General features: G+C 30.6%; 2 protein-coding genes across 2 annotated transcripts; both read right to left on the bottom strand.

The window, feature by feature from the left end:
* Positions 1-10,411: 10,411 nt before the first annotated feature.
* Kpol_267p2 (Tkp5 protein) lies at positions 10,412-11,368 on the bottom strand (the record flags this gene model as incomplete). Its single annotated transcript, XM_001642339.1, has 1 exon — positions 10,412-11,368. The coding sequence occupies one exon, from the start codon at positions 11,366-11,368 to the stop codon at positions 10,412-10,414; it is 957 nt and encodes a 318-aa protein (XP_001642389.1).
* A 347-nt stretch (positions 11,369-11,715) lies between these two features.
* On the bottom strand, positions 11,716-12,066 carry Kpol_267p1 (Tkp5 protein; the record flags this gene model as incomplete). The annotated part of the gene is made up of 1 exon (XM_001642338.1): positions 11,716-12,066. One exon carries the CDS (start codon positions 12,064-12,066, stop codon positions 11,716-11,718), a length of 351 nt encoding a protein of 116 aa, XP_001642388.1.
* Positions 12,067-12,319: the final 253 nt, after the last annotated feature.

The following is a 12,319-nucleotide window of genomic DNA, read 5'->3' as shown; positions in this document are numbered from 1 at the left end:
ATTATTTTTCATCGCTTACCATGTTTTACAATCGGATCTATTGACTGATGTTAAATGTTTGTTATCTATAGTAGAAGCCAATCATCTGTGAACCACATATGCCACTAATGTATATCATTATTTAACTGTGCACTAATTTAATAACCAGGTGGCTTCTACTAACAAAATCTATATATAGGCAGATTATTAACTTCGAAAGTATTGCTTGTTTTCTGATTACTTTTTGAATTTTATATATTTAGTATAATATTGTTTTCCAATTGAACAATGAAAAACTTCAATATCCTAAAGGATAAATATTCTATTTCTTTAGTATAATCCATTTAAGCCCATAACTTACTATTATTTATATTAGACTAGTGATTATGTTATCCCAATATTCCAAATTTACTATTCGTAATTTCTTCCGACTTTGAACGTCTGTTGGCAAAGTTAAGATCATAAGCACATAATAGAGAGAAATCTAAAAAATTTCAGAAATATTTTCCGACTTATTATACTTAACTTCTTGTACATCATATTTCTACATAACTAAAATTTTAGTTTTCTCAAGCCATTTATACATTCCGAAGAATCTAACTGTTATTTAATCTACTCCCTAATAAACACTAAATCATTTATCTCTTAACTTAAACGTTTATTTTATCATTCTCTAGTTGTATGTTATAGATTATCCAAGTTTTGAATCAAATGCTTAGAAATAAGATGGAAGTTTTTATAAAGGCAAAAACCTCTAATCCAGGAGACGATAGAATCTATATTACGAGGTTTAAAGTCATTAAGCGGGCTGAAATTGAAGTTTGGATCCACAATTCTACCTTCATAATTAATAATATTTGCTATACTAAGCAATATATGTTCAAGGATGATATAAATTGACGTTATTACAAAGATATCTTCCTGTTTTTACTAAAAAATAACAAGCTTTACGTATAATGTCACAGATGAGAAAAATTAGATGTATGGTCCGGTGAAAAAGGCTAAAAATAAAATCACTTCTTCTACTAATAGGAAAAATCCTATTAAATTATTATCAAATGAGATTAGAATGGATTTGAGGATAAGGAAATAAGGACATGATGAATATAACCTGTACAAATTTTTTTACAACAAAGTGAATTGTGGTATATAAGCTAATATAATATAAATGCTAATTATGAACAGAAAAGTGTAGTTTCATCAAATTATTGTCTCATAAGCCTAACTTAAGCCAAATTTAGAGATTTGACATTTTAAATCTTTTGGAAAAAAATGTCTATATTTTAAAAAATAAAAATAAAGGAACTTTTTGAATATAAAAAAATTCAATAAAACAAAAATAAATAAACATGTAAATAATTAGCAAATAAAAATAATTTAATAAAAACAAAGACAAAAAGATTAGTCAATAAAAAACACAATCAAAAAAATGGCGGAAATAAAAACACCGACCACTTTAAAATCGGCAAAAAAAGGCTATTTTCATCACTTACCTCGTAAAAGAACAATTGGTTTAAGTCTAAGCTTTAATTGCTTCACAAGATTTTACACATTCTGACTTCGTAACATAAACGACGTATAACAAATATGGAGCACTATCTGAATGTGCAACACGAAGAACTGTTGAAGAGAAAGTTTGGTAGATTAAATCAGGATTGTTTCCAAATATTTCATCTGGGAAATCTGTAGTGATAGTAATTGTAGTTTCATTTCCTGGAAAATAAACTCGATAAAGCGTCTCCGCGGTTTCGAAGTTATATATGCCAGTGTAGGTATAAGTAGAGAGACTAGTACTGAACTCAGTAGTAGTCCAGTATAGACTTGTGGTGGAAGTGACATCTCTGATAGGTGTTTGAACGATGTAAATCAATGCTGAAGTTACCACATTATCCGTACCAGTTATTTCTTCAGTGACAGTTAAAAAGGTAGTGTCATCTGATCCCGTCCAATAAGTGGTTGAGGTGCTGAATATTGTAGACTTAGATGAGGAAGTAGATTCTTCAATTTCAATCGTAGTGCCAGTTGGGATTTCTGAAGTTGGGTTTTTCAAATTTGGAATTTCTGGAGTTGGTAAAGAAGTTACACAATTTTTTTGTTTATAGTAAAAAGATAATATACTCTCGTGTACACGATTGTTACATGTTTTTGTCCAACAGCCCGTTTATACGGTCATTCTAGAAGGAGTTGGTTTACACAGAGTGATTGTGGTGGAACAAAGAACGAGACGCGGTTTTCTATCCCAGTCACAACTAGATGGGATGTGAAGTGTTGGTATACATTTTTTTAAAGTCACTTACACTTCTGAAAAGACAAAACATGTCAAAAATATAAAAACTTTAATAAAGTTTAGCTGGATTTTATTTATTTCAGTTTTTTTTTAATTTTTTTTCACTTCAGTCGATAAAAATCTTTCTCCTAGTATAATTATAGACTAATAGAAGAATGAAATAATGGTTTTTATGAACTTAAGATGGAAACGAGAATAAAAATAATTCAGTTACCAAATAAAAAACCATAAAGATCAAATTTAGTTGCCTCTTATATACAATTAAAATATACAATTTTTAGGTAAAAATCATCATAAAGTTACTCTTTATTGAAAATTAGAATTCACCTTTCTCAATTTTATTACAGGTTACAAAGAAACCAAACGCCAGAATCGCCTGATTGAATATATTTAACAAAATTAATGAGCCTTCATACTGGAATAATTGTACCACTCTGCAGTTCCTTACTAAAAACCTTTTTTGACTTTTGGAAAGAATTAATACAAAAGTGTTGGATACGTTTCAATTAATTTTACAAAAAATATTTTAACTATTTGCATCTTTAATATACTAAGGAACTCTAATCAGAATAGGGAATTATCACCAATTGGAGAAGCAATGCATTTATGAATATTCTTTTATGAATAAAGTAAATTATCCATACAAATTTAAAGGGTTATAAGAGAAAATATCAGAAAATAGAATTCCTATTAGAAATCTCTTTAGTAACCGATCAGATAACTTTCAATGTATATAACCGATTCTACATTTACAGAAGTTATGAAATTGCATATTCAAGAAATTCTGATTATAAACTGAATGAAAAGTTACATTAATTCCCCAAGAGAACCTGTAATTACCTTTTTCGATTTAATACTTTTATGTGAAATCTTAACATCTGCACTTAAGTGACCGAGATATAATACTACATATTGACTCCCCAAGGTATCACATTGATGTAACTGAATGAATGGTCTTAGATTTTTCTCTATTTATGTTGGGGTGGTACAAATCGAACCATTGTCTTTTGTCTATAGCGGGGTATTTCGCATTTTATCGCATTAAAAAAAGAGCTAGAAAGCATCCATACTGGTCAGTTTAAAAATAAAAATTGACATTTCCAATCGTGAACTTAGTTCATCTCGTATCACTTCAGAACTAAGAAAATAAAAGCTTAGTTATATTTTTTTCGAGCATATTTTTAAATTTATTTCTTCTTCCAAAAGAAGAAGGATGAAATGAATAATAAAATCCAGATACATAGATTTGAGAATAATAAAATCCAGATACATAGATTTGAGAATAATAAAATCCAGATACATAGATTTGAGAATAATAATCAAAAAACTAAATTTCTCGATTGTGGTTAGAGATAAGATATTTCTATTTTAATTCTATTTGATAGATAAGATGAAAAAAATAATGTTGAGATAATATCGTTCCTTATCAAATACTACAAAAAGGGGACATATAAAAATATAAATTTTTTAGACAAAATCCTAAGCTATTTATCTCGAAAAGTTCTGAATAATACCGAATAAATGTTCCTCATAGCTAGTTACTTCCCTTTTTGCTTTATTTTATAATATTATTAATATTTTAAATAAGGCTATTAATTTGAAAAAGGGTTTGGTACTCTTATCGGGACAAAAAATATTCAATAGGATTAAAAGCTAAGTCGAACTTTCTACATCTATTAAAAAATACTTTACACTTAATGGGGTGTAAAAAAGATTATGCTCACTAATAACCAGTTTTTTTGCTTTATGGTTTCCATCGATACTATTAATCTCCGAAAACAGATACCATAAGAAGCGGCCGAGACATTTCTCTCTATGAATCTCTATTTTGCTGCTCAGATTTTACAGTTTATTGAAATCAAATTTAAAATTCTATCCGATATCCACACAACCAAAAACTATAACGGTAAATTTCTATACGTCTTAAACTATCCTTGAATTAGACGTTTGATATTATAATTTAAATTTTACTTCGATTTATGTCTACGAAAATAATATTTTATAAAAAAAGATTTACCGAATACTTCAGTTAAATAAGTTCTTAAAAATCCATGTCAAACAGTATAATTCAATTTTGCTCAGATATTGTCATATGTACAAAAGCAACAACCTTAATATCTCAAAGTTTCGAATTTAGAAATTACAATCTCTTAGCCGGTTACATATACCTATTATGCTATCAAATAACAATACTAGTGTCTGAAATTACTAATTGGTCGGTTTAGCAGACCCATTATGTAGTTCAGTGCATTAATCCTCACAAAAAAGAAAACCCATTAACATGATTAAATAGCTAAAAATTCTACGTAATTTCAATTAGGGATCTCAGATTGAAACAGTATAAATATTGCAATATCAATCATACGTTTTTCCTATCTTCAGTCAGTAATAAATAATTAATTAGAGTTTTATTTGTTACGAATCAATACAAATGAACCCTAACTAAACATGGAAAAAGCTTTGCTGCCATACAATTTATATTTACAAAATAGAATAGAAGAAAACCAACTTGTAGGAAAGAACACGTTTACATTAATAGAATATAATTTATTTCAATATCTAATGTCACTTATTTCCTTGTCAATTGAAATAACTGCAAGGCAATATTTGCTGATATTTTTTAAATCATTGTCTCTGTTTGTGTGAAAGTGAGAGTTTTTACCTTATGATTTCAATATAAGTTTATAAGACATAAATGTGAATGATATCCTTAAATCCAAATAATCTTTTCGAGTTAAGCCATTTTATCCATTAGATTCTAGTGACTTTTTCAAATTAGATATTTCATTCACGCAGCAATTTTAGAATATCCCATTAAATTTAAAACATTTTTTCAATTGGAATATCTATATATTAACTAAAAAAAAATCGAGTTCAAACCAATTCGATGCCATCATTGAAAAATATATAATCGTTTGACAGTGCCATTTCCATCCTTTCTTTCATTTATAATTACTTCCAAAATTGAAAGAATTTAATTTAGAAAGTGCCAGATAATCTGGTGTGTTTTCTTATGAAAGTAAATGTATTATTGGTATACTAATAATGACATAAAAAAAATAGTTGAAGGACTGATCAACTCTCGGATTATCAAATTCCATAATAAAAATATATATTCACAAATTTAAAACGGGAACAATGTTTTAATCGTAGATATATAGCGACACTTGAAATACCCAAAGCTTGGCAATAAAAGTAAACAATACAGCTTCATACATGATTGAGAAGTTTTGAAAAAACCAGGTCAATTACATGAAATTGGAAGATTTTATACCAATTGTTTTTACAAGAAGGCTAAACCTTAAATCAAGGGACTCTTTTATATTGACACATGTTGGAAACCAAGAAGGGGTAATTTATAGTTTCGACGTTGTTATTAATTGGTGTATCCATTTTTAAAAAGCTAAACATTAAACTAAAAAATATTTTGTTTTAATTATGGCTATATCTTATCTTGTTAAAGCTAGATGTAACTGAACACCGAATTAGCGACATCTCGAATTCTTATTTATTGAAGTACTCTAATAATCATTATATATTAATATCTTTATATTTAACGAATGCAATTATCTAAGATCTAAATTTTCAATAAGATTTAGATTTACTAAATAGAGCTTTATTTTGATCTTGAAAACTACTTATGCCCTTACCATCTAGTAGTACTTATGCTATTACAACATAAGTTTACTTATCATGAATCAGATCTACTATCTAAGTATCAAAGCCTTTTGAATTAAAAAAACACCTAATATATATATTGCAATTGCGATAAAAGAACTGGTGAGAAGAACTATGATGAAGTTTAAAATATATACTGAAGTTCTATGTTTTTCTTAAAAACTTGTATGATTTTCGTATGCATGGTATTTTCCGATTAATTACACTTCTCACCCTGTTGTTATGATATAGTTACTCTCTAAATCCCCATGATTAAAGATTTTGAACAGAATAAGGATGAGTAATTTGTTATTGTCCTGCCTAGGTTGTATTTGTACTAACATGTTTTCCCAACAAAAGGATCACATAAATGAATGCTTATATATTTCATATGATCTGTATACTAATGACATGTTTCAAAAAAAAACACCACATAATCCTACCCTGTTTTTATTCCAAATATATTTAGCAAACCCCTTTTCTCAGTAGTTTTCCTAGGCTAAAACCATCTACCAACTCTCAGAAATAACTATAAAGACTTTGCCTAGATTTTGTTGACATTAAACTTCAAGGACTTTATTATATTAGTTTTTTTCTTTACAAATTTGATGGCCTTATCCTCTCTTGCTTTCTTTGTTGCCATTTCTTCTCTTAAGGTAGTTAGTATTAGTCAAGAAGTTTCATTAAAAAACCCATTAAAATAAAGAATAACAGTACGGTAACCATTTACAGAACTTTATATATTCTCAAAATTACCTTAACGGTTTTTCTAGAGTAAAAGTTGATTAACTTGTCTAGAAAATTCGTTTTGTTACTTCATTTAATACATGTAGTATTGGCATGCAAAATATTTCAGCTTTATCCTTCTTAAAGAAAGTATAAATTATACCATATGCTTTATTTGAATCCAAATAATGTACTTGTAAATTTAGATTAAAATTATATATACTATTTATTACTTAAGTATTTTACATTATTTAAGTATCATATTATCGATTTTATCAATAACAAAAAGTTATGATTTAGTCAGTTCCAATCTCATATAACTCTTGAGCTTAACAGTAATTATGTTTAATTCACAAACTATCAACAATTTTCAAATGCCGTAGATTAGAGGATTTTGCTCATCTTTTATTTACAATTCAGTTTTAATTTAACTCAGCTAAAGTATTAACTAAAACCATACAGTTAGTAAAGCTTATACTGTACCATAATTATTAACATCGCTAATTATACGAATAACATTAACTTTCGTTCATATTTCATATAAATTCACCCCTTCTTCAACTATCTAAGTTGGTTTTTAATCTATTAATTGCCTCTTTGCCTAAATTAGTTATTTAATTATATGAATAGAGACAACTAAGAATCCTTATACCATTAATAAACTTGTAAAGTTGACCTCATCGCCCAGCATACAAACTCCACAAGGAAAAACCTCAGTATAATAACTAGACACAGGATAAAATTTCGGATAATACGGTAGGTACTAACAGAATAGCAGCTAGGTTAGCCTTAGTATTGTCTGCATATATCGTAGTAACTTTCAACTTTGGGTTTCAGTAATTATTTACATTACTAAGTCTCAAATTATTTCAGAAGCTGTAAGAAATATTATCTTCATTTATTGGACATTGATGCTTATTATACGTGACTTCATAAAAGTAACTAATGTTACTTCCTTTAGTTTTATATTTTTTACCTACTAGATGATATCAGATGTTATGCCTCCATTCTTGCTTATTTATGTTTTATGTAACTCCATTAATTAAGTAGTCGATTGATTATCATCCCTGTCACGACTAATTGCTTTAACAAACAAATTAACAACGTTTCGCAAAATTTCATTACCGAATACTCTCACCATTTCTTCATAAATTATGTATTTATAGTTATCATTAAATGTAATATTTGTATTTTTCGGCCAGCAATCGAAACTAGGTACTAAGCCTGGTAACATGCTAAAACTTTGATACTTTTATAGCTGTATTAATCATTTTGTTTTGAATATAATCCTGGTTTTTATAAGTTTTATATACTGTTTTTTTTTTAATTTCTCTGCTAGTCTGGAATAAAAATTGCATATTATTTATGTTATTTTTGTAAAAGCCTAAAATTTCCTTGATCCTTATATCATATTGTGAACTATTTTTAGAGGACCAATGGTACCTGGCGCAGCTGTCGTGGCTGAAGATATTAGATTGCGTAATATAAATAAAGTATTTTTATCCTAGCATAGGCCATAGGTATTCAACAATCAACTTAATATAAAAAAGATCGTTATTGCCCATTATACTGAAATTATCAATGGAGACATAATTTTAATCATCATTTGTCTAATAAAGATTTATTCACAGCTTAGACTCATGATATCAGGGGTAACAAGAATAATCTGCTCTAGACAATCTGTGGATTATTTGTCTACAGGTAGCATGAATAAGTAGAAACCAGATATCTTCACGATAAGTAATAAATAATTCGAGCAAGCTAATTAATCAAAATCAAAATCATAATCATAATCACATCCATACTTCATAAAATTAAACGGCTGAAAGAAGTATCAGTATTGCTCAGGTATAATCACTTGCTTATCTATAAAATTTAAAATTAAATCTATTTCGTAATCTAGCTGCAGGTCATCGAATAATGTTTGTATTTTACCTGGAAATTTTAGAAAATATTTTTTCAAATTAAAAAACTTGTCAATAATTTATTAACTTTGTTGACCCAATACAGGATCCAGTATCGAATTAACCTTTATAGATTCCGACCAGTCTTACAATGTAACTTGAAGCAGTTAAGCTAATCAATGGCGGGCTTTATTTTTCTCTAGAAAAATCAATTACTAACACCATCTACAAGAAGACTTTCTCAAAAATTTCGATGATAATGGCTATACTCTAGTAAAGATGACTAATATTAATTTCTATAATCATTATCTTTAATGCAATAATCGTATATCTTTATCCTTTAATTAACCTACTGCCATGTAGTTACAGTGTTGGTACACCGATTGGACTTACTGACATATAGAGATACAAGCCTGATAAACTTGTATAATAGTATTCTTTTTAGACTTGTTAGTCTTGAGATACTAAATAGTAAATTTATTAATATATATATATATGAGTTATTCAAACTGGTCTCTCAAGACTCGAAACCATCCAACAATATATATCTCATCTATAGTTAATAGTATAAGTCAAAAGCGTTTTATCATCAGAGTCAGGATTAAGGCATGGGGATTTTATAATCCTTTTATACGTATTTAAGAGTGTGTAAGTGGAGGACTTTTATGGGTATCATTCTTTCCATAACCATCGTTGTTAAGTATGACTATAGTCATGCATGTGGCTAGGACTTGCTGTCGTGCGTTTACATAATATTCATATATTTGTTCTTATTTGTGTTTGTACGTGGTGAAGTTTTGGTAGCGAGAGATCTCACACAGGTCGAGGTAGGGTAAACTGTTGGAAGTACCAACACTTTTAAGCGTATTAATTCCCGAAGTCTTTTCATAACTACCAGACTTGTAATTTCATACGATGAATTATCCAATAGCGATATCAATCTAATTCCAATTAACGATAATTGAAATAATATATTGAAGGTAGAAAAGCTTCTTATTTTATTTTCTTTGACGCTTTATACTGTATGTCAAAAAGATAAATAAATGGTTGAATCCTAACACATTATGAAAAGAGTAAAACTGGCTGGGAGCTCTGTAGTTTTCAATTACCTCAATAATCAAAGCAAACTTAAACTGAATAATCTGATACATTAGTTCTAAACAATGTACGGCAGTATGATGCAACTAAAGTATAATCTATTCTAAGTTGTTTCTAAAATAGTTATTCTCTCTTTTTGATTGAACTGCAGATAAAGAATAAATTGTTGACGCAGGTTCCAAACTGAGAAGGAACTGTTAACAGTTTTGAAGTCGCCATTAATTTGTTGATCCATTATTATAAACTATATTATTGGGAAGCCAATCCTTGTTTTTATTATACACAATTATAGAATGATTAAATAGAAGACAGGAATAGTTTCACTATGATAGAAAACTATTCCTTTCTATAACTTAAGGACTTCATCTAATTGTTCTAATTAGAGTTTGGTTATGACGGTATGCTGGTTAAGCATGCTGTGCTTTTAACGCTAACAAAATTCGAAAAGTCCCCCGGATGCTTTAGAAGCAAAGTTTTCCACTAATCAGGATTTCCAATTTCACTCAGTATTTTAGTCCAGCCACTAGTTTATCCCTCAGAGATCCAAACGTATCTCTTGGAAGTACCTTCTTCATGATGTCAGCTAACTGGTCCTTGGTATTAACATAATTCAAAATCAAAGTTCCTTGCTCAACTGCATGCCGCATCTTATGAAATTTAAGATCGATGTGTTTTGTTCTAGGATGGTATACCAGATTCTTGCTTAGATTTATAGCAGGTTTGTTGTCCACAAATAATTTAGTTTGGTCAAACTTCAATTTCATATACTTGAACAAGTTTGAGAGCCATTCAATTTCTTTAACAGCTTCACTAGCAGAAATATATTCGGCTTCGGTAGAAGAGAGACCGTCGTCTTAATCTTTTTGGAGGACCAAGTAACACAACCACCAGCTAGACGAGTGACATAACCACCCGTTGAGAAGGGCATATCCGCTAAAGAGCCATGCGAAGCATCGGAATAAACAGTAAGCTGAAGCGGCGAGCCCGCGCGATAACTGAGACCCTGGAAACAAGTAGTATACAGATATTGCATAACTCGATGAGCAGCATAGACATGAACAACTCGAGGATCCTTAAGGAAGCGAGGGAGTAGAGAAACAGAGTAAGCAATGTCAGGACGACCTGCATTCGCAATAAAAATGAGTTGATCGACAATTCTCTGATAAGCAGGAACATTTTCAGCGACAGGGGAGTTGTCGTCGAAGTAATTAATAGTAGGGAACAAAGGAATATGAACTTTCTTGTGGAGAGGAGTTTGTTGATCAGGAGCAGCTTTGGCAATATAGTCTGCAAGTGACAGAGTAATATTACCGTTGGAGAATTGAGTGATGTTCATCCCGAGAAATTTGAAAACAGGTCCAAGGTCTTTCATGGAATAAAGTTCCTGTAGTTTCTTTTTGGTCAAAGACAGAATTCGGGGAGAGGGAGCAGCAATCAACAAGTCATCGACATAAAGACCAATAAGTAAAGGACCATCCGCAGTTTGTTTGAAATAGAGACCAAACTCTTTTTCATTTCGAGTAAAACCCAATGCAGTCAGGGAACGATTAATATGCTTGTTCCAAAACAAAGGTGCCTGTTTTAAACCATACATTCCACCATATAACTTCCAAACCCAACCTTCGTGAGCAGGATCTGAATCAATAAAACTAGGAGGTTGTTTGACATAGACTGCGTCTTCCATCTGCGAGTTTAAGAAAGCAGTATCAACATCCATTTTATGAATGCGAAGATTCAGGCAGCAGGCCAATGCCAACAATACACGAACACTATCGTAGCGAATAACCGGGGCAAATGTTTACGTGTAATCAATACCTCCTTTCTGGCGGAATTCCTGAGCAACCGAACGGACTTTGTTTCTGCCATCATCCTTTATGGTGAACACCCAGCGAGTTTCAAGGGAACGACCATCAATAGGAGGAGGAACCAGGGAAAATATCTTGTGTTCCTTAAACGCAGATAATTATTTCAGGAAAACAGCACGCCATTCAGCACCATCGGGACCATATAGTGCTTGTTTGATAGTAATAGGAGCCTCAGAAGTTTTCTGGCTAATGGAGCTGGCTAACAGACAGCAAATAGTGGAAAATCCAAGGGAGACGCATTGTTAGGAGGCGAGACAGATAGAGTATCACTAGATGAAGTAAGATAACCTTGGGAAATCACAGAGTGCGAATCAGCGGCGGAACCAAGGGATTCAATAGGTAACGGACTTGAAGGAGGAGGAAGAGCAATCTGACCAACCGGAATGCCGGCAGGAAACCACGTTGGTGGTAATGAATTAAAAGAAGGATTGGGATTTGATTTCAACTGTGCCCGAATGGGATCAGTATGAATATCAGCAACAGGCCTAGTAACAACTGACATTGACGGATAGAAAGGAGTATTTGGAGGAATACCTATTTCATTGATCATCTGATTATCAAGTGTTAACAGCTGATTACCAACACAAACATCTGCATCAATATTATCTAAGTGAACATTCCTCTTTTTCAAAAAATGAGTACCAGAAAATTCAGATTGAGTATAATCGAAAATATCCGTAGCAATTGATTCATTGGAATTTTTTTGTCCTGAACGGAAAGAGGCAATGATGTGTGACGGTTGTCTAAAAGTGTGTTCTAGATTACGAACTTTATCCTCTAATGTTGAAATATGGTTAGCATTA

The sequence above is a fragment of the Vanderwaltozyma polyspora genome, genomic scaffold (genome assembly GCF_000150035.1).
Source record: "Vanderwaltozyma polyspora DSM 70294 KpolScaffold267 genomic scaffold, whole genome shotgun sequence".
In the NCBI taxonomy this organism is placed as follows: Eukaryota; Fungi; Ascomycota; class Saccharomycetes; order Saccharomycetales; family Saccharomycetaceae; genus Vanderwaltozyma; species Vanderwaltozyma polyspora.
This window is presented reverse-complemented; position numbering and strand designations above follow the sequence as displayed.